The sequence below is a fragment of the Mesoplodon bidens genome (assembly GCF_964165515.1).
Source record: "Mesoplodon bidens genome assembly, chromosome: X".
NCBI classification, from domain to species: domain Eukaryota; kingdom Metazoa; phylum Chordata; class Mammalia; order Artiodactyla; family Ziphiidae; genus Mesoplodon; species Mesoplodon bidens.
Window position 1 is genome coordinate 134,099,021 of NC_138163.1, and position 20,147 is coordinate 134,119,167.

Sequence of the window (20,147 nt, forward strand, 5' to 3'; positions counted from 1 at the left end):
ATGACTGCATACTCGTCTCAGAGGTACCTAAGAATCTAGAAGGATACTGGCATATATTGGAAAGTGCAGTTTCTTTCTCTAGATCCATACTCCGGAGGCAGACATTTGGGTTATGCTCTCAGCCAGGTTGAGAGAAGCACGTGTCTGTCTGTCTGTCTGTACTGGGAGCCGAAAGCTCTAAAAGGATTCCTTCAGCGCTTCCTAGTACAGTTGCCAAGGAATAGACGGGATGGCTTTACCTTTAAAACAATAAGCCCTGTCTACCGTGCTGCTGGCCGGGAAACAAGCCACCTGCAAGGCGGACCCTTCGTGTGCTAGGGTTACTGGAGGGAACAGACCTTCCCCGTCAGACCACATACAGATGTACAGTCACGATGTCCCTTCTACACCCACGCCCAACAGCTGATGCGTAGTGCAGGTTGGAACCCCACTCCTGCAAGCGCCACTGCTCCAATTCTGGGTAATACAGGAAAAACTATTTCCAGAAAGGCTGTCTTCTGAAATATCTTTTCAGGGAAATTAAATACATGGAAACAAAGCAAGGTCATGATTACAGTTTGTAAAAAAAAAAAAAAAAACAAACTTTTCCAAGTTCTTTTTTTTTTGGCCGCGCGGCGCGGCTTGCGGGATCTTAGTTCCCTGACCACGGACCGAGCCCAGGGCCGCGGCAGTGAGAGCGGCAAGTCCTAACCACTGGATGCTTAAGAGGTGGACCGCCAGGGACCTCCCCAAGTTCATTTTTAAAGAGAACCGAGATCAATTACTCAGCCATAAGAAGGAATAAAATCGGGTCATTTGTAGAGATGTGGATGGACCTAGAGTCTGTCATACAGAGTGAAGTAAGCCAAAAAGAGAAAAAAGAAATATTGTATATTAACACATACATGTGGAATCTAGGAAAATGGTACAGGTGAAACTATCTGTAGGGCACAAATAGAGACGTAGATGTAGAGAACAGACATGTGGACACAGGAGGAGAAGGGGATGGTGGCACAAACTGGGAGATTAGGTTTGGCATAAATACACTACCATGTGTAAAATATAGCTAGTGGGCACCTGCTGTATACCACAGGGAGCTCAGCTCGGTGCTCTGTGACGACCTAGATGGGTGGGATGGGGGGGAGTGAGAGGGAGGTCCAAGAGGGAGGGGATGTATGTATACATAGAGCTGATTCACTTCACTGTATAGCAGAAACTAACACAACATTGTAAAGCAATTTTACTCCAATTAAAAGAAAAAAAAGGTAAATAAATTTAAAAAAATAATAAAGAGAACCGAGATCAATTTAAAACTGGCAAGGGTTTTTTTTTTTCCCCTGCGAGTCACCTGTATTCTTTACTGATTCTTATTTTTGATAGGTAATCCCTTTTATGGCCTATATATATATCCTCTCACAAATGCCTTTAAAGGCTTTAAAACACATGTCCCTGTGCTCAGGATAGTGAAGAAATGAAAGCAAGTCCTCAATCAAGCATTCTGGTCTCATATTTATTGTGTGATTTCTAAATTCCATCCCCCTGAACAGGCCTAATGTAGACAGAAGTCAAATATGAATCGTTTTTCCCTTACTAGTTTTGCCCAAACACCTTTCCTGTTACAACCCAGGCACCATTAAACCATGAACGGAAACCTGCATTTATGCCGCAGAAACTGCTTGGACCCTTACAGTTCACATGGAAATCTTAAATATGACTTCTTTTTCGAAGAAGAAAATGCATTTTTAATATTACACAGTTTTGAGGCATATTTTACATATCCAGAGTAATCCCCAGGTATGTGAATTTATACCTGAATTCTGTGACCTACAATATAAATTCGCATGTTCCTAAAATACTGCTGCTTTCTGGAATAGAAATGGAACTCCAGGCAAGCCATGGCTCTGACTGGTCGTGATGGGACGTGGTGGATCCCAATGCCATGTTCCAGGACATGGTGCCAGCTTGGAGCCTAGTGCCTTCAGATGTCAATTACAGCTACAGACTTGATACCTTTATGTTTCCTCTCCTTAGTTTTCTTTTTTGCAAATATCCATTCAAATGAAAAGCAAAAGTTCACCAGAGTCTCAGCTGAGATCTGGGTCAGATGGATGGTGAAATCACTCCAGCTCCCTGAACTAAATATCGATAAACCAGTGTCCATTTGGCTCAACTCTGTATCCTACATTGGAGATTCACGGAGTCTGGATCTAGAAGTGTGGCATAAGAAGGACCTACGAATACCCCAACATCCCTCCCTGCCCTCACATCTTGTCCCCTCTGAATGAACAGATCTTCAGAGAGTGAGTTCGTTAAGTGAAAAGCAGATCGTCTCCAGGCTTCTTTCTCTTGGCCTGAATGGAGAAGGTGCGTTCCTTTGTTTCTCATAGCCGTGCCCCACTCCCAAACCCAAACACACAGTCATTAGAGAAATGAAGGGAAAATCCAACAGACTGATCAAATTCAGCTGGAACCCTAATACTACACCAGTGACAACTGAGGAACAGCAGGGCCCATCCTGGCAACAAACACTGAGACATGGAGAAACCAGACGGGCCGAATGTTTTGTTCCTATCAGGACCGCGAGTGTTTCTATGGAAACAGCTAGTCTGTGCACTGTACAGTTCCAGTTTCTGGAACACGTGCTCTTAGGTTAAAAATAAGGAGCTGGGCTTCCCTGGTGGTGCAGTGGTTGAGAGTCCGCCTGCCGATGCAGGGGACACGGGTTCGTGCCCCGGTCCGGGAAGATCCCACATGCTGCGGAGCAGCTGGGCCCGTGAGCCACGGCCGCTGAGCCTGCGTGTCCGGAGCCTGTACTCCGCAACGGGAGAGGCCACAACAGTGAGAGGCCCGCGTACCACAAAAAAAAAAAAAAAAAAGAATTAAAAAAAAAAAAAAAAAAGGAGCCATCTGCATCATCAGGATTGCTTCAAGAAGACTAGCTCCTCCAAACTGGCTTTGAAAAATTCTCAAATTTTTAACCAATAATGTGAAAATATTTTCATCATAAGGTCTGCCTTGGGAATCCAAAGCCATGTTCCTAAAGGGAAAGGAATAAGCAGTTGTTTGGGTACATTTCACATGACCTAGAGTTGAAAACACAAAACTAGTCCCCATGATAGTGGTGGTTTGGTCTAGAGAATTCTCTAGAAATCATACCAGTGCTTGGAATTATGAGTTCCACTTCCATAAACTTCCTTTAAATCTGAATGTACGTGAAACCCTCATAGTCCAGAACATTTATTGCATTTTGACGATTTGCCAACTCTGAGAAACCATCTCGAATCTAGATATACAAGGAAATACATAAGTGCATCAACTTCTCTCCACTTAGAAGTAGCAAAGCCCAGGAGGTTTTGCAGAGGGTAGGAAAGCTCAACTTCGCAGGGTGGAATGATTTCAGAAATGGGAGCTGGGAGATGGACGTCTAAGGCTGGGGCAGCAGAAGGAAAAGACAGAACACTGAACGTGGCACTAAAATAAGGAAAGCCTCGCAGTGAAGAGCGGGGAAGGATGCGCTTTTCTGTGCTAAAACTGCCATCAGAAGTGACACCTTCTCTTCCACGCACTGGTGGGTGAACGGGGGGGCATGATGCCTTCCTGTAGGTGGGACACCCTTCTCCACTGATGCTTGTCATGGAGGTGGCCACGTGGAGAGTCCCTGGACAGAACCCCAAAGCCACTGTGCTTTGACTGTGGTCCTCATTACTCAGGTTTTGGAACATTAACGTTGGTTCTAGGTTTAGTTCTTGGCAAAGACCTGCTTGCTGTTGCTCCCTCCCCAAGTCTACGCTGTTCTAATCATGTGTCTCATTTAGAGGCAGTCTGAACACACACACAGAAAAGGCAACTGGAATAAAATCCCTGACCTGGTGCTGGGTGGCCATACTCTTAACACCTGATGACCTTGACCCTCCCTAAGTGTCACATGTATACCAGGAGCGGGGATCGTAGGGTTGTCCTGACCACACTACAAGGGGTATTGAGTCTAGCGTCCTGCCAGATGTGGCTGGCACTTGTAGGACCACAGCTGAGTAGGTTACAAGTCAGGAACTCACTCACCTTCCAGTTAAACCTTAACTGTAAGCAATTTCAGTGACTGGAGGCCAAATATGATTACCCCACAGGGACTGGAGCCAGGCACTGCCACCACATCAGGGGACCGGATCCAGAGTGCCAAACACAGGGTGCTGTAATCAACGACTTGGCAACAACAAGAACGCCTCAAGGATGCTTTTACGCAGGAGAAGGTACAATGAAAGCACCGAACTGATTATCAGAAATCGAGATCCATCTTCTAAGTGGTCGACCATAAAGCGAGACCCAGAGAACTCTCTCAGGGGCCGTTCTTCCCTGACACCTAAGAAACTTGCCATTATACAACTTTCCGTGCTGACCCCTGCTCCCCCTGGACTGAGAAAGCCCTTCCTCAACGTATGGGCAGCCAGAATTCCAGCATCCCTCAGGGCCCAGCTCCAATGCCATTTTCTCCAACACCTAAGAACAGGGCGCATTACAGGGGGTTCCAAGACCACAAGCCCTTTCCAATGACCATGAAGGCCCAGGAAGCATAAGCCGAGCTTGGAATGATGACGTATGAGGTGACTGTGCCCGGCCTCCGTCAGATCCCTAAAGACATGCATGTCTAGATGCCCTTTCTCCTCTTAAGTCAAGGGGAAATATCCCACGGCTCACCCCAGGACGAGGGCCTTGGGGAAGGGAGCCAGGAACACAGCAGTTGGCCTGGAGCTGACTGGGCCCCAGGACTCTGTCCACTCGCCCACCCGCAGGGGTGAAGGCCAAAGAGCAAGTGTGACCAAAGCAGACCCCTGTGTACTCATTCAATCAATATTCACCAGGTACTCAGCTGGTGGAATTATAGCAATGACCTAAACAGACAAAAACCCCTGCCCTCACGGGCTTCCCATTCTCGCAGGGAAAGACAGACACAGTGACCAGAAGGAGAGCAGAGGCCACGTGACCATTTGAGGCAAAGCATTCCATTGCAGGCAGAGGAAACAGCGAGGGCCAAGGGCACTGTATTAGTTTCCTTCTGTTTCTGTAACAAATTACCACAAACTTGGTGGCTTAAAACAACACACACATGATTACCTTACAGTTCCAGATGTCAGAAGTCAAAAATGGGCGAGCAGGGCTGTGATCCTTCTGGAGGCTTCGGGAAGAATCCATTTCGCAGCTGTTTCCAAGGGCTGCCCACATTCCTTGGCTCAAGGCCCTGAATCACTCTGATCTCTGCCACCCTCACATCTCCTTCTCTGCTTCTCCCTCTTATAGGGACCCTTGTGATTACATTGAGCCTCTCTAGATAATCCAGGGTCATCTCCCCATCTCAAGATCTCTAGCTTGAGGCCATGTGCAAAGTTCCTTCTGCCATGGAAGGCAAAGAGTCACAGGTTTGGGGATTAAGACATCTGGGGCAGCATTATCCTGCCAACTCCAAGCACTAAATCAGGAGCGTGCCTGGCAGGTCTGAGGCCTGGCATGCAAGGGGGCCAACGTGGCTGGACGAGGCTAACGCCCTGAGTCAGTGGAAGACCTGCTCCTGAGCCCTTGACATCCACACACAGTAGGGATTTCGGAGCAAGATAAGAAGCTCAAGAGTAAGGTTTCTCGAAGGCGAAAAGAAACTCTGGGCCACCCACATCTTTGCTGTGGGGACCGTCCTGCGCATTGTGGGTTGTTTAGCAGCGTCCTTGGGTTCCCGCCCAGGATGCCAGCAGTACCCTCTCTCCAGTCACGAGAACCAAAAACATCCCCCCGGGGGCGGGGGGCGCAAAGCCCACCCCCACCCCTTAGTGGATGATGGGACCTAACATGTTTTGAAAGGAGCACTTGCCTGAAAAAGAATTCAGACCTGGCAATTTAACCAACCAAAAGTCACACAAAATTATGCTGAGCTGCACCATCAGTGCAAAAGTGCACCACTCTCGCCAGGGAAAAAGCACGTGACAACTGAGAGAACATCTTTGCCCATCACTCCAGGAAAATTTACAAAGAATGGTGATATTTAACGATGAGGAGGAGATACAGAAATCAGGGCTCTCAATTGCCATTGGTGGCAGTGTAAAGTGTGCAAGTTATTTTGGAAGACGATTCACTGGTATCTATCCGAACTTTGAACGGACACGTCTTTAGACCCATACATTTCCTTGCTATGTATCTGTCGAAGGAAACAGCCATCTCTGCAAGGCTGGGGACTGTAAATAGATGTGTACCATTTGTGAAAAGGAAAAACTGGAATCAGCTAGATGGCCATCCGTAGAGGATGGCTATAACCATTATAAAAGCTATGCATCATATACTGTATTTAACTATACTGAGCTTAATTGATTTAAATGTTTAGGTAAAAACTGGAAGGTTTCACAGCAAATCATTAACGGTGAGAGGTAGGATTAGAGACGAGGATAAGATGGGAGGTCTCTACTGATTGCATCTTTGACAAAAACAATGTATTCATGTATTATTTATGTGTACATAGATGTACAAGCATATATGTGCATGTTTCTGAACCCTGTGTGTCTATACATATATATACTGTGTGTGCACACACACACACACCCCAGATACTGCCTGGGGTATCCCCACCCCCAGGCAGAAGCACTGGCATCCTCACGTATTTCTGTTAGCTGTGGGGGAGTTTATCTCCCAAACAGGTTAAAGACCATATATATGTATATTTTTTTTTTGGCCGAGCTGCATGGCATGTGGGATGTTAGTTCCCTGACTAGGGATTGAACCCGGGCCCCCTGCATTGGAAGCACGGAGTCTTGACCACTGGACCGCCAGGGAAGTCCCAAAGACCATATGTCGTTATGATATCACATAAGCCACAGAATTTCTTTGAAATACCTGGAACAGGGCAGGTGCTGGGCAGAAGTATAATCTCCCAGCCTTCCAGCAGCTTCTCTGCCCACTGCTGCGGGATGTGTGTGAAGCTGCTGGGGTCACCCATACAGATCTGCCATGGGGAAATGAGGCAGAGATGGCCCGGCTAAGATGTCACAATCCTCCAGCACAGGGCAGGGGTCCTCGGCCGCAGCACTAGTGACATTTGGATGACTCTCTTTTGGGGGCTGTCCTGTGTGCCGTAGGATGTGGAGCAGCATCCCTGGTCTCTACCCACAAGATGCCAGTAGCACCCACCCCAGAGCTGTGACAACTAACAACGTCTCTAGACATGGCCAGAAGTCTACGGGGGGCCGGGTGTGCAGTCGGGCTGTCGCACCCCTCCCCCATTCCCCGCCCCACAAGTGGGAACCATTGTGCTAGTGGGAAAAGAACAAGGCAGTGCTTGTGTGAGCCAACCCAGGACGTCTTTACAACGCATCTCTGATTTCTAAATGCGGCCAACACAGCCCAGAAAGGCGTTTCTGAGAAGCCCCTACTGTCCCACAAAGGTTGAAGTGCTGGGGACAGGACCCTCCTCTGCAACTGCACTGCATTTCCTAACAAGGCTCTGGTGACCTGGAAATACTCCTTCCATTTAGAAGATACTGATGAAGTGCAGTGTCCTCCCCCGCATAATTTTCTTAAAGAATGGACTTTCCGCCCAAATGTATTATCTCGACATTTAACAAGTTACTCACTCTGTACCGACATCATCTCTGGAAAACAAAGACATCACTTGCTGTGGTTGGTAAATGTCACAGCAGAACAGTGACGATTATGTTAAGTGCAGCAACCGTCAATTTTCTGCAGTTTAATACAACGCAGCAAATTCCGATACCCACACAGTGCAGCAGAAACATGCAGGAAGGAGCCGAGGAAAACTGAGGAGAGACGACAGCGGCTGACAAATGCCAGCCAGCGAGCTCCTGAGAAGGGATGTGTGAGGCCGGGGAAGCAGGCGCCGAGGGAAGCGGTCTGCGTGGAAGTGCAGTGCCCGCCTTGAGCACATCGAGGACGCCGTGAAGAGCAAGAGCCAGGAGGACCCGGCAGAGGGGGTCTGGGCAGAGGCCGCAGCAGCTCAAGCCGGCCCTCCAGTAGGGAGTCAGATGATCCGCTTCTGTTGCTATTTTTACGTTTGCTAAAAAGGTAACAAAGCGGATTTCCAGACATCCCTGAACGATACACCATACTGAGCGGGCCCAACTATTTCGCTTCCAGAACTACGCCCTCACCCTGCTTGGTATTTGCTCCTCCTCCCCCCACCCCCAAGATAGCAGTTCGTATGTGACCAAAGAAAGGTTTTCGTGAAGCGTTTCATATTTTTTAAAAAATATAAAAAATAAAAAAACTTTTTGAAAAAGATAGGCTTCACAGCTTTCCGAAGCACATATTTTGAAATAATTTGGTTTTAAGACTCTTTCCAGAAGGCACAAAAGAGAGAAAGTCCCTAAAAAAAGAACATGAAATCTAGGGCAGAGTCAGAATACTGAACACGGTGCACATGGGGAGAAAGGTGACAAAACACTGTGCCTGCGAGGCCGGCAGCCCACCTGGCAGTGCTGCCCATGAACCCTGGCTGGACCGGGAGGGAGGGAAAGACACATTTTGAAAATGCACAAACAAGGTCAAGTCCCGATCTTCAGAAGGCGGGTGATGGACAACACAGGTCAACAGAAGCGACTGAGTTCCAATTCTCTCCATCAAAATGACGTAGATTAGGTACCGCTATCGCCCGGTGACCTAATCCTTTCTAAAGTGTCTTTTAACCCAAGATACGTGGCTTTTTCCGTTAACCTATGGAATAAGCAGCCACATATTCAAACACCAGGTTTGCTTAAGCTGGTCTGAGGGACTGATGCTCAGTCGGAAGGCAGGGAGGGGGTTCTGAACTACCTGAGAGGATAAGGAGAGCCGGAAGAGTCTCTGTTTTTATTAAATCACGTCTTCATAACTGTTTGCAATATTGCGAGTTTCACATTTTAATGCACATGAAATTTTGTCACACGTATTCAGAAGCTACACATAAATGAAGAACCTTAATTCTGTACTCTATCAGACACTGCTTGCTGATAAGAAGTGGATAAATCACACGTTGGAACTCCGCAAAACTGCTTTCCACAGGAGAAAGGAAGTAAGCAGGAGGCACGGTTTGAAAAAGGAGCTTCTTACCTCTTTCTGGCTTCCTCATACTGCCAGTTAAGCCTGACTCGGTCCACAAGCCTTGTTTTATCATCAAAGACGAACTTTGGGGAACAGAAGAAAGAAAAAAAATGGAGGAGACACATTAAAAACATATTTTCAAAATAGAAAATTCACTTAAACTTCCGGCAACAATGAAGAATATTGTAATTCGCCTTCCAATTTCCATTTTTCAAAGGTCTGGAAGGAAACACACCAAATAACAGCTGCCACCTCTGGTCAGTGGAGGTTGGGAGTGGGGCTGGGAAGACTTTTGCTGTCCCAACACTGGTGGATTTTTTTTTTTTTAAACAGTGGAAGTATATTCATCTATTGTGTGATTCCGAGCAACAACAACAAATTAAGTTTTAAAAGAAATAGGGAATTCCTCAAAGTTGATACAAAAGCAAAAAAATTCATCCCGCCTAGGGTAGTATATGCTCTCGTTCCTCAATAAACACAAAACAAGGGTGTTCTCCTAAAAAGTCACAAGATCTGAAGGAGACGGACTAGCTGTGTGAGGTGCTGGCTACGGGACTCCTTCGAATGCTATGCAGCCCGTGAAAGAATCAAAGGTGAAAGGACGGAAGGAAGGCACGGAAAAGCCTGGGACTGGCCGCCTCGCCTCAGGAGTCAAGAGCTGAAATGAGGAGCTCTGATGCGATCACTAGTTGCACCTAAATATTTTCATATCAATTACACTGAAGCCAACAAATTCCCAAACAAAACAAACAAGAGGTAACTGCAGCTCACCTTGATTACTTCTTCCTTCTTTCCTGGAAATATATGACTCTAGTTTCAATAAATCGGCTCCATCTGTAGATCTGACCTTACTCGGCCATATCTTATGGCCACTACTAAGTCTTTATTTTTTTAAATGACCTCGTGTCAACAGATATTTGGAAATATTCTACTTGTATGGCTGGCAATGAATTCACTGATATGAGTTTTGAGACAGGTCAATGGGGAATTTCCCTATATCTTTATCGCCTTGAATGGCAAGGAGAAATGCCTTATACGAGACTAAGCACTTGCCAATGAGATGTGTCACGATTTTACACATTTCAGCAGCCTCACCCAAGGCCTCTCTCCACAGTGTCCTCAATGTAAATGCATTTAGGCTGCAGCACCGCACCTGCAGAAACTCTCTACACTGGAGATGAGCGACTTGTCACCTGGTCACCTTGTTCATTAGAGACCCCTAAAGCCGACTCATCATCAAGACAAATAAATGTCATTTCTTAAACCTCTTCTCAATGCTATTTATGAACCTCTAAGCTCTGATTTTGCACTCTTCTGTGAGAATAAAATGGACATTTTAATTAAAAAAAAAAAGCCTACAGCCAAACGGGTCCAACAGGTTCCTGCTTCATGGATCCTACATAGCCCTACAACATGTACCCCAACTGCTAAATTCCAACATTAGGCTTGTACTGCTTACAAATCTGTGCTTGCAAAGCCGTGGGCTCCAAAAGCATGTCTGATTACATCAATGCCCATCCCACAAAACTAACTCAAAGTGATAACTATGTGAGGTAGTGTGCTGTTTTAAAATGCTAGGTTGGGGATGTTCTGTTATGCAGCAATAGCTAACTAATGCAGTTACAGCCTTTTGATATATTTTTCTATAACATGATGTAGTAGAAAACACAGAGGTTTATGGATCAGAGACACTGACTCAAACCCAGACCTGCCTCTCCCTGGCTACATGACCTTAGGTAACCTGGCACCTTGACCCCCTCGTCTGTCAAAAGAAGATGGAAACCACTACGTAAATTGAGGTAACAGCCATGAAGCTGCCAGGGCCAGCCGCAGTAAACGCATAGACAATGATAATTTACTGCTGAAGTTATTATAGCTGTATAACCAGCCACTCCCCACCTGACATTTTTAGAAAGTCTTACCTAAATCATTACAGAACCTTCGATCTTACCTGTTGCTCTCAAACTAGTTAAGAGTCTCTAAAAATTCTAATTCTAACCTTATGTTGAGCAGCAATGAATTATTCATGGAATTCAATAAGTATCATACTTCTTTCCTTCTCTCATGCCAAAATCTTTAGGCAAAAATGCCAGACATTTTTGACTTACAGATTCTTCTCTGTTTTAAACCAAGATACCTAGTCAAAAAATGTCCAAGTGTACTTTTGAGAACAATGAGGGGAACACAGCAAATAGGGCAGTTCAGGACATCCAAGACACAGAGGCATTATTTCCTATATTATACTCCCCTCAAAGAGGCACTATTTGTCGACATTTTAAAATATCAGCTAATTATTTAAAATCCAGAGTTTTTTAGTCAATGGTTTTCCTTTTTGTTTCTTTTTATTTAATTTTAGGAAGGCATTCTGCATTCCACTGATATTCCATCTTTACTTAGTAAGCCCTAAGAAAAAGAAGCCATCCAAACTGTTTTTCCATTTGTAACAAATAAATGTAAAACTTCACTCAATGACATTACAACAGTAGTGTCTTTAAGTATTCACCACCCTGCTTCAAATGATGGTTGCCAATTTTGTTTTTGTGGCTAACTCCAGGCTTTACTAATTATCAAAAGGGGCATTATGAAATTCTTCCAAGTCCCAAACAAAATTAATTTCAATTCAGTTCAACTTCCTGACATTCTCTTAGAAGAATAAGAAATAGCATCGAAGTGTAACCCAAGAGTGACATAGCCACAAAGCCTCTGAAAAATCACTGGCCTAAGCCAGAGCTCAGCAAACTATGGCCCAAAGGCCAAATCCGGCCCACCACCTCTTTCTGTAAATAAAGCTTTATTGGAATTTTACTGGAAGAAGCCCCACCCACCCATTCACATATGGCCAACGGCTGCCTCTGTACTATGACAACACAGCTGAGTAGCTATGGCAGAGACTGCATGGCCAGCAAAGCCTAAAACACTTATTATCTGGACCTTGGCAGAAAAAGTTAGCTGATCCATGCTCTAAAAACTCATGTGTGCCAAGAAACATCTAGACTCAACTCTCAAAAGGATTCTGCCTTTTTTAAGAATCCGAATCACAAGGATAGAGGTAATAAGCCATTCAATTGCCTCCCAGGCCCCTGAACCTTCAAGATGGCTAGATGTGAAAAACAATATTCTTTCTTCAAACTTAATGGCACAAAAGCCAAAACATTTTTGAAGGGAAAGTGGAAAATTTAAAGAAATGGGTGACAGCCACATGAAAGCAGTCCTTTTCTCTCTGGGCACACTCGGTTCCTCCCCCTGCCCAGTGAGCGTACCTCGCCGATGACCTCAGTCTGAGACCCAGCATCGCAGAACTGGTGAGGTAAAGACTCGCCCAGCACGCCTGCACTGGGAGGGAACTCTTGCAGAGGGTCGGTAAGAGAACAGCTATTCCTGAAGCCATCCGTCAGCTTGGCCAGGCTCTGGAAGAGAATGCAACAAGAGACTTGAACAGCGATGGCGATGCTTCTCTTCCCTTTCACAGCGGTCATTTCCTTCCTGTTCCAGGTCGGCAGCTTCACTACTGGAGAGCGGGCCGGCCCCAACTCCATTCTCACGAGATTCAAAAGAAATGTCGATCAGCACATGCACCTTTCATGAAACTCATAGTAATTTAAATCAGACGGCAACTGAGTCCTCCTGGCAGCATGTGAATAATATAGAGAACTGTGGTACCACTTTTACCGTTTTTTAAACCTTTGTGTTTCCTAAAGAAAAATTAAGCATTCCCTCCAAAAAAGCCAAATTCAAAATAGAGAGTAGAAAGGCAGTTGCCAGGGGCTGGAGGGCTGGGGGAAATGGGGAGATGCTGGTCAAAGGGTACCAAGTCCCAGCTGTAAGGCGAATAAGTCCCCGGATCTCAGGAACCTCATGTCCATAGCATGGTGAGTATAGTTAGCAATACTGTAGCGCATATTTGCAAGTTGCTAAGAGAGTAAATCTTCAAAGTCCTCACCGTGTAAAAAGAAAGGTAACCGTGTGACGTGATGGACGTGTTAACTAATTTTATTGTGGTAATCATTTCACAATAGATGTGTATATCAAACCATCATGTACACCTTAAATTTATACAGTTTTATTTGTCAAGTGTACCTCAATAGAGCAAAGGGGAGGGGGGGAAGTATTTCTATCCAAAATAGTCTATCAATAAATAAGTCCAACAGAGATGAATGTTGCCTTGAGATCTTCAGTACCCCACAGAAGGTGAAAACAGCTCCCAGACAATATTTACATATTCTTATAACCTGGCTTTTCAGTCACAATGCTACAGGGTCAAAAGTCATCTTATATGGATGTCAGTTTGCCGAAAATTAGAGTAAGCATAAATTCTGGTACAGGGAACCCTTTTGGGTGAAAGTTAAAGAGAAATCAGATTTTCTAAGATTTTTAAAAGACCTGTGAAAAGCAACTATACCCCCATAAAAAGAAATCTAAAAAAATAAGAGGAAAACATGAAAAAAAAAATTTTTTTAAAGACTTGTGAATGCATTCACATTCAGCAGATATTCCTGCAGACACTAGACGCCCACGTGCAGTGTACCCCAGGTAGCTGCCTCGGGATCTAGACAAAGGCATCTTGGAATGGGCCAAGATTGCTACAGTCATATAACAAAGATGAAACAACTTATTTGATTTTACTAGATGAAGACATTGCCTGTGCGTCTCCCTGGAGCGTCTCAGAGAAGATGCTGGGGTATGAAGCTTCTTCCAGAAATTTTATCTCCAGCCTCCGTGGTGGGGAACCCACTCGAGGCAACTGGGTGGCTCGGCCAGCTCTGCACTCTCAGAAAGAACGGGGCAGGGACACGAGCTCCACGTCCCGGGCGAGGCCTCCGTGTCCCTGGGGTGAAGTACCACCCGGTTCACACCCGGGTTTGGGCCTGGATCACATGGGTGATGTCCGCAGAGCACCTCGCCCAGTGCGGCACACAGAGGCCTCGGCAGGCGGCAGCTGTTCTCCTTGCTACCGGGCCTCCGAGAAAACCTAACAACTGACCATTTACCTCTCATGACCTGGAAATACAGGGCATCTGAAAATACAGATTTCTGGGTCCCCACCCCAGACAGTCTAATCCAGGAGACCTGGGGTAGGGTCTGGTAATCTGCAATTGAACGAGCAGCCTAGGGACACTCCAGCCTCACGCCCTTGCCGTTAGGAAGCACTGCCGGGCAAGGCAGTCATGTGCACACCTGTTGCACTCGGCCTACGAGTCTGAGCTTTGCTCCCATGTCCTTCTGTGTCTTACATGCTACAGAATCGAGACAAATGCCTCCCAGCACCAGGTGCTCACTCGGTGTGCTGAGCCGAAAAGAAAAGCCACAACAGAGAGCATCAGGTGCATTCCGGCACCGAGCAGGAGCCCGGCGTGGGTCTCTGCAAAAACTCAGCTGTTTCTAAAAACAACAGAAACTGCAGGAGTTCAAGGGGCAAAAAAGTAACGCAATATAAAGCTACAATGAAATAAAGTCTGTCCTCATGGTGGAATACTATGCAGCCATATCCAGGAAGGAGGGAACTCTGAGTCCAGAGACGGGAAAAGGTACAGGGCATAATGGTTAGGTGCGGAAGCTACCGCGGGCAGCAGGCACAGGCCCGGCTTTCTGTGAGGGCAGCCGGCCACGTGTTCACACTTTCAAGTGTCTGTATCAAAACACTGGAAGGGTGTACAAGAAGCTAATAAAAGCAGCTACAGGAGGTGAGAGAACGGGGTGACAGCAAGACTCTTACAACAGACGTTGAATTATTTTGATTATTTAACAATACAAACGTATCACCCATTGTTGTGGCCTGAATTGTGTCCTCCAACAAGATATGTTGAAGTCCTAACCCCCAGAACCTGTAATGTGTGCTTATTTGGAAGGAAGCCCTGCAGATGGAATCAAGTCAACATGAGGTCATGCTGGATTAGAGCAGGTTCTAATCCAGTGATCGGTGTCCTTATAAGAAGAAAACAATTCATACACAGAGACACGGGAAACCACATGATGACAAAGGCAGAGACTGGAGTGATACGCCTACAAGCCGAGGAACACCAAGGACTGCCAGCAGCCCCCAGGAGCTGGAAGAGGCAAGGAAGGAGCTTCCCCTAGAGCCTTCAGACAGAGCGTGGCCCTGCTGCACCTTGATATCAGACTTCTGTCCTCCAGACTCGGAGAGAATAAACTTCTGTTGTTCTAAGCCACCTGGTTTGTGGTTCTTTGTCATGGCAGCCCTAGGAAACTAATACGCATATTTTAAAATATTTATAAATATGTACACACACATATAGAGAAGATATCATATATACATATATATTATACATACATGTATGTCTTTAAAATATGTATGATTATATAATAAATATATAATATATATAGTAAATATATACATATATATATATATATTTTTTTTTAATAAAGTTAAGAGACAAGCAGGTGGGCAGACAGACGGACGTGGGCTCTGAAGAGCACCCGGGCCTCTTACTTGCATCAGGTCCCGCCTCTCCTTCTCGCCTGTACAAATGGCTTTCTTGATGGTCCTCAGCTCGCTCATTATAGCCTGAGCCTCATCCAGTTTGTAGTTGGTGTGAGCACTTGACATCTTACGATCAATCCTGGTCCGAAAAGAAATATGAGTCATTCTATGCGAGATTACAACATTCTATTAAACAATAACAACCCAAAACTTAGAAGCTTCAGAGAAAGGTGGGAAACAGTTAAAAACAATGTTTTGACAAAGAAAAACAAAGATCCCCTAAGACCCTCCTTGCTTGTGGTGAACACCAGATGAGACTGGTGGTGGCTGGGCGCCCTTTGCCCCAGGAGCATCCTCTGCAGGTGGGGACGTTCCAGGCAGGGTGCCCGTGTCCTCTACTAATATGCTCAGGCAACGAGCTCACTGGCTTAAAAATTTCCTGAAATTTTAAATCTCCCTCTCTGAGAGCAGGATCCTGTCTTATTCATTTATCCCCAGCATCTGGCTTAGTGGTAAAAAATGTCTATTAAATAAACATATAAATGAAATCTGTGTACAAGAAGAATATATGGGAAACAGCAAAAAGTAGTGAACTTTCAACAGGGACACCCTGTACGAAAGTTGGGAACTCTTAGGGCTCCTCTATCTTTCTTTTATTCTGGTTCTAATTTATCACTCTCTCAACTACTCCCCTTCCATTCAAACATCCATTCATCCCTCCTTAAGCTTCCCATTCAAGCTAACTTCCTTCCATCCATCCTTCCTTCCAGCCAGCCCACCCCTGGGCGCACAGGGCCTGGTTCTGGGTGGTGGAAGCAGAGCGCTGACCGAGACTAGGCTTGGCTCTGGCCTGCAAAGAGCAGGCAGCCTCCTGTAGCTCGTCCTTGGTCACATCGTCCATACCTACGTCTTATGCCTTGGAAGCCCTCGGGTCTGAAGAAGAGACTTCCTTCGGTCCAGAAACAGAATGAACTCCTTCTCTGGAAAGTCACCAGCTTGCATTTCAGGCTCCAGATCCACCATGACACAGATTTTAGCTCTAAACTGTTCCCCCCATGTTACCCGAAAATCCAGATGCTTAACGGCCAGTCCAAACTCCCTTCTGTTCCACTGACAAGAGCATCCTGGCATGCTGGTGAGTACAAGTGACACTCCAGCTCTAGAGTGGGACCCTGGGCAAGACACTTCACCTCTTTAAACCTCAGTTTCCTCATGCCTCAAATGAGGACACTAAAAATGTCCCTCCCGTTTAATGAGAAATGTAAGGAAAGGGCTTACTTGGCAGAGACCTGGCGTATAATGTCTGCGCTGATTATTATTATCAGGATAATGCTCAGTCTACTTACTCATGGGAGAAAAAGTAAAAAATGCACCAACTCCGGTACTTTATTATCATTAACAAATTCCTGGCCACAAATGTCACAACTCACAGCAAAACTCAGCACCAGAGCTGATCTGAGCCATCAGCACCACTGGAATGAGAGAACAAGCAGGAATTCATTCCCTCCCTTTGGAATAGGGCTTCAGGGCTCAACAGCACTGCTATGATTGCCATCTGCAGCAAACAAAATATTTATGAAAACTGGTCCCGAGTCCTCTTCCTTGGAGAGCGGATACAGATGCACTGGGGGACCCCACACATTGAATGGTGACACCCCTACATCCCAACATGGCCTGGCCATGTGTTTTTCCATTTTAGCTGTTCTATGGAGAACCAGGGGTCTCTAATGTAAGGCAGGAGCAAAGGCCACCCATCTCCCAGCACTGCATCTGTCTAGGAAGTGGCCCAACTTTTCTTGCAGAGAGAATCTAGACTCATTTATGTAATAATATCTCGTTATATCCATCCTCTGATAAAAGGCTTTCCAATACGTCTCATTTAATGTCACAAACCACAACCCACATAGGTTGATGAAGTCTGTAGAAAAGGGTTACATCATTTCCATACAAAAAACCCAAGGCCAAAAAAGTGTGATTCCTCTGTAACAGTTAATGACCAATGCCTCTGCTAACCAGGCCTACTGGCTCCTATAGAATGAGAAATACAGCAAATGGATCGTCACCTGACACTGACACCCACATAGAGAAATGAAACTCTACTGCACTGAACAAAATGTTTTCAGTTCCTTAACCATCAGTGCTAATCAAATGGTCAGAGAGTACAGACACACACCCACTGTTAAGGCCGCAACGTAAGATGCTAACCACATCAGCTCCAGCTTCGTACTTAGGTGTTGTGACTTCCTTATAGCTTTTAGCAGCTACAGAGCCTAAGTGCAGCCATCAGTAAAGCCAGGCACTGCGCCAGCTGCCTGTCAAGGCACCAGCATCTACAATGGGAATGGCCGCTCCCTGGAGGAAAACAGGCCCCGATTCCCATCAGGGAGAGGGATCAGCAACCCTGTAATGCCTCTCATCAGCAGACACTGAATGGACTAAGACGCAGTGTAAAATAAAAACCCCAGGACACAGAGCACACAGCCTTTACTTTTCACCCCTCAACATTTTGCAGCAGTTTCGGGAAGGTTAAGTGACTTGCTCAAGGTCACACAGCCAGTAAGAGGCACGGTGAGCTTCACACTGAGGCCCCGCACACCATACTCATCCTCTTCTGTTGCCGGGCTACCAATACATTCAGCGTCAAGGCCTCCAAACTCGCATTGTGTCAAATCTGAGGGCCACCCACATAGCCAGTCAGATGTTGTCCCAAAGTAAACTAGTGCTCTTCACTGGCTGCCTTTGAAAGAAACTGTTAGAGAGAAAAGCAGGCACAGCTTCAAATGCTGACCGCACACAACTAAGAAGACATCTTCACGATGATTCTCATCAACCTCCCCCTCCCACTGCCCTCAAGTGTCCATATTTGTTGTTCAACTTAAGATGTCAAGAGAAGGGCTTCCCTGGTGGCACAGTGATTAAGTATCCACCTGCCAATGCAGGGGACATGGGTTCAAGCCCTGGTCCAGGAAGATCCCACATGCCGCGGAGCAACTAAGCCCATGTGCCACAACTACTGAGCCTGCACGCCTAGAGGCCGTGCTCCGAAACAAGAGAAGCCACTGCAAGGAGAAGCCCACGCGCCGCAACCAAGAGTAGCCCCCGCTCGCCGCAACTAGAGAAAGACCGCACGCAGCAACGAAGACCCAACGCAGCCAAAATAAATATAAATAAAATAAATTAACTAAAAAAAAAAAAGATGTCAAGGGAGCTGGTATGACAAAAGTAAAACCAAATGGATTCTTAAACCCACATCTTGAAGAAAAGGGCTGCCAGGCCTCGAAAGATATTCCACGTTAATACCACACATTACAAGCCCCAAGAATGAGAAGTGTTACAACTCTACCTTTTACGTCACCAGCTCTGGCAGGGGGCCTTGAACGACCCTCACAAAGCTTCCGGCAGCTTTCTATCAGCAGCCGGTCCTGCGTGGAACACCAGATCCGTCTCACGACGGGAACAACGCTCTTTTTGTTTCCGCCCCCATTTCTGTATGTTTTACTGTTATCTGAGGAGCGCTGGCCTTTTAGCACGGGCTGTAGCTTCTGTGCTACGGTAACGGGATACTGCTGGTCTAAGCCTGCGCTACCTGTGAACAATCCCGTTCTCTTCTGAAACCACTAAATCCCCTCGGACGGAAAATGCTAATTCCGAGATCTAATGCTGCCTCGTTGGGGTATCGAATGGTCCGCAGAGTGCAGTCACTCTCTCTTATTGCAGGAGACACACGGGCTTAACTTCATCACAGCATCCCAAAGCGGAAGAATGTCATCAAGCAATTAAAAGGCTCAAAGCAAAGAGGCTGACCCAGGGGCTAAGAACACACCTCACGGAAAGTGGGTACTGGCGCGTCGAACGAGCACCCCTTTCTGTGATCTGAACAGCAGTGATAGAAATAGGATTTCTTAAGACACAATATAACACAGTAAGAAGCAGAGAAGGAAACGCTAGAGGGCAGTTAATAAGAAGGCACCTGGGCCGAGGCAGCGACCTCCCCGCTGCTCGCAGCCCAGGCCCTGGCCCAGGGGGTCCCAGTGTCCCAGGAGCAGTGCCGCACGGCCCCCCGGGCTGGTCCCCTCACCCCACCAAGCCCTGCCCTGCGCCCGGAGCTGGCTGCATCCCAAGGACTGAGTAGGGAAGCAGGCCAAGTCCGCATCCTCGCACAGCGTGACACTAGGCGAGGACACAGACGATAAGAAAGAAACCGGCGGATCAGGCAGCGACTGGTGGTTCAAGGAAAACGAAGCCCCGTGTGGGGATAGAGGGTGGGGCGAGGGCTGCTTTTTAGATACGGTGGTGAGCAGGGACCCTGGCAAGATGTCATTCGTCCAGAGAACTATGGAAGGGAGGGGACAGGCACGAGAGACTTGGGGAGAGAGTTCGAGGCAGAAGGAGCTGCGAGTTGCAGTGCGGGCTGACGCAGGTGAGTGAGGGCGAGACTGGGGGAACGAGGTGAGGATGGGGGCCGACTCATCTGCAGTCTGGATCACATTCTAAGTGAGAGAGCCACCAGGGGCCACGCAGCGGAGACACTTTACAAGAACCCCATGGCTGGTGTGAGGACGAGCAGCCACCACGTCAGCACTCGGGGACGTTACAGGTGGCACGGCGGGAAAAAAGCGCCAGTGGCACAGAAGCGTGGGAAACTCAGGGTGAAGCGATGTTA

General features: G+C 46.6%; 1 protein-coding gene across 2 annotated transcripts in view; it reads right to left on the minus strand.

Moving 5' to 3' along the window:
• Positions 1 to 20,147, minus strand: part of WWC3 (WWC family member 3) — a 113,444-nt gene that overhangs the window by 34,600 nt on the left and 58,697 nt on the right. For both annotated transcript variants that reach the window (XM_081221359.1, XM_081221360.1), the window contains exons 6-8: positions 15,494 to 15,623; positions 12,306 to 12,452; positions 9,055 to 9,128 (exon numbers count right to left, since the gene is read on the minus strand). In XM_081221359.1, coding sequence (XP_081077485.1) covers positions 9,055 to 9,128; positions 12,306 to 12,452; positions 15,494 to 15,623 — 351 coding nt within the window. The remainder of the gene's footprint in view (positions 1 to 9,054; positions 9,129 to 12,305; positions 12,453 to 15,493; positions 15,624 to 20,147) is intronic.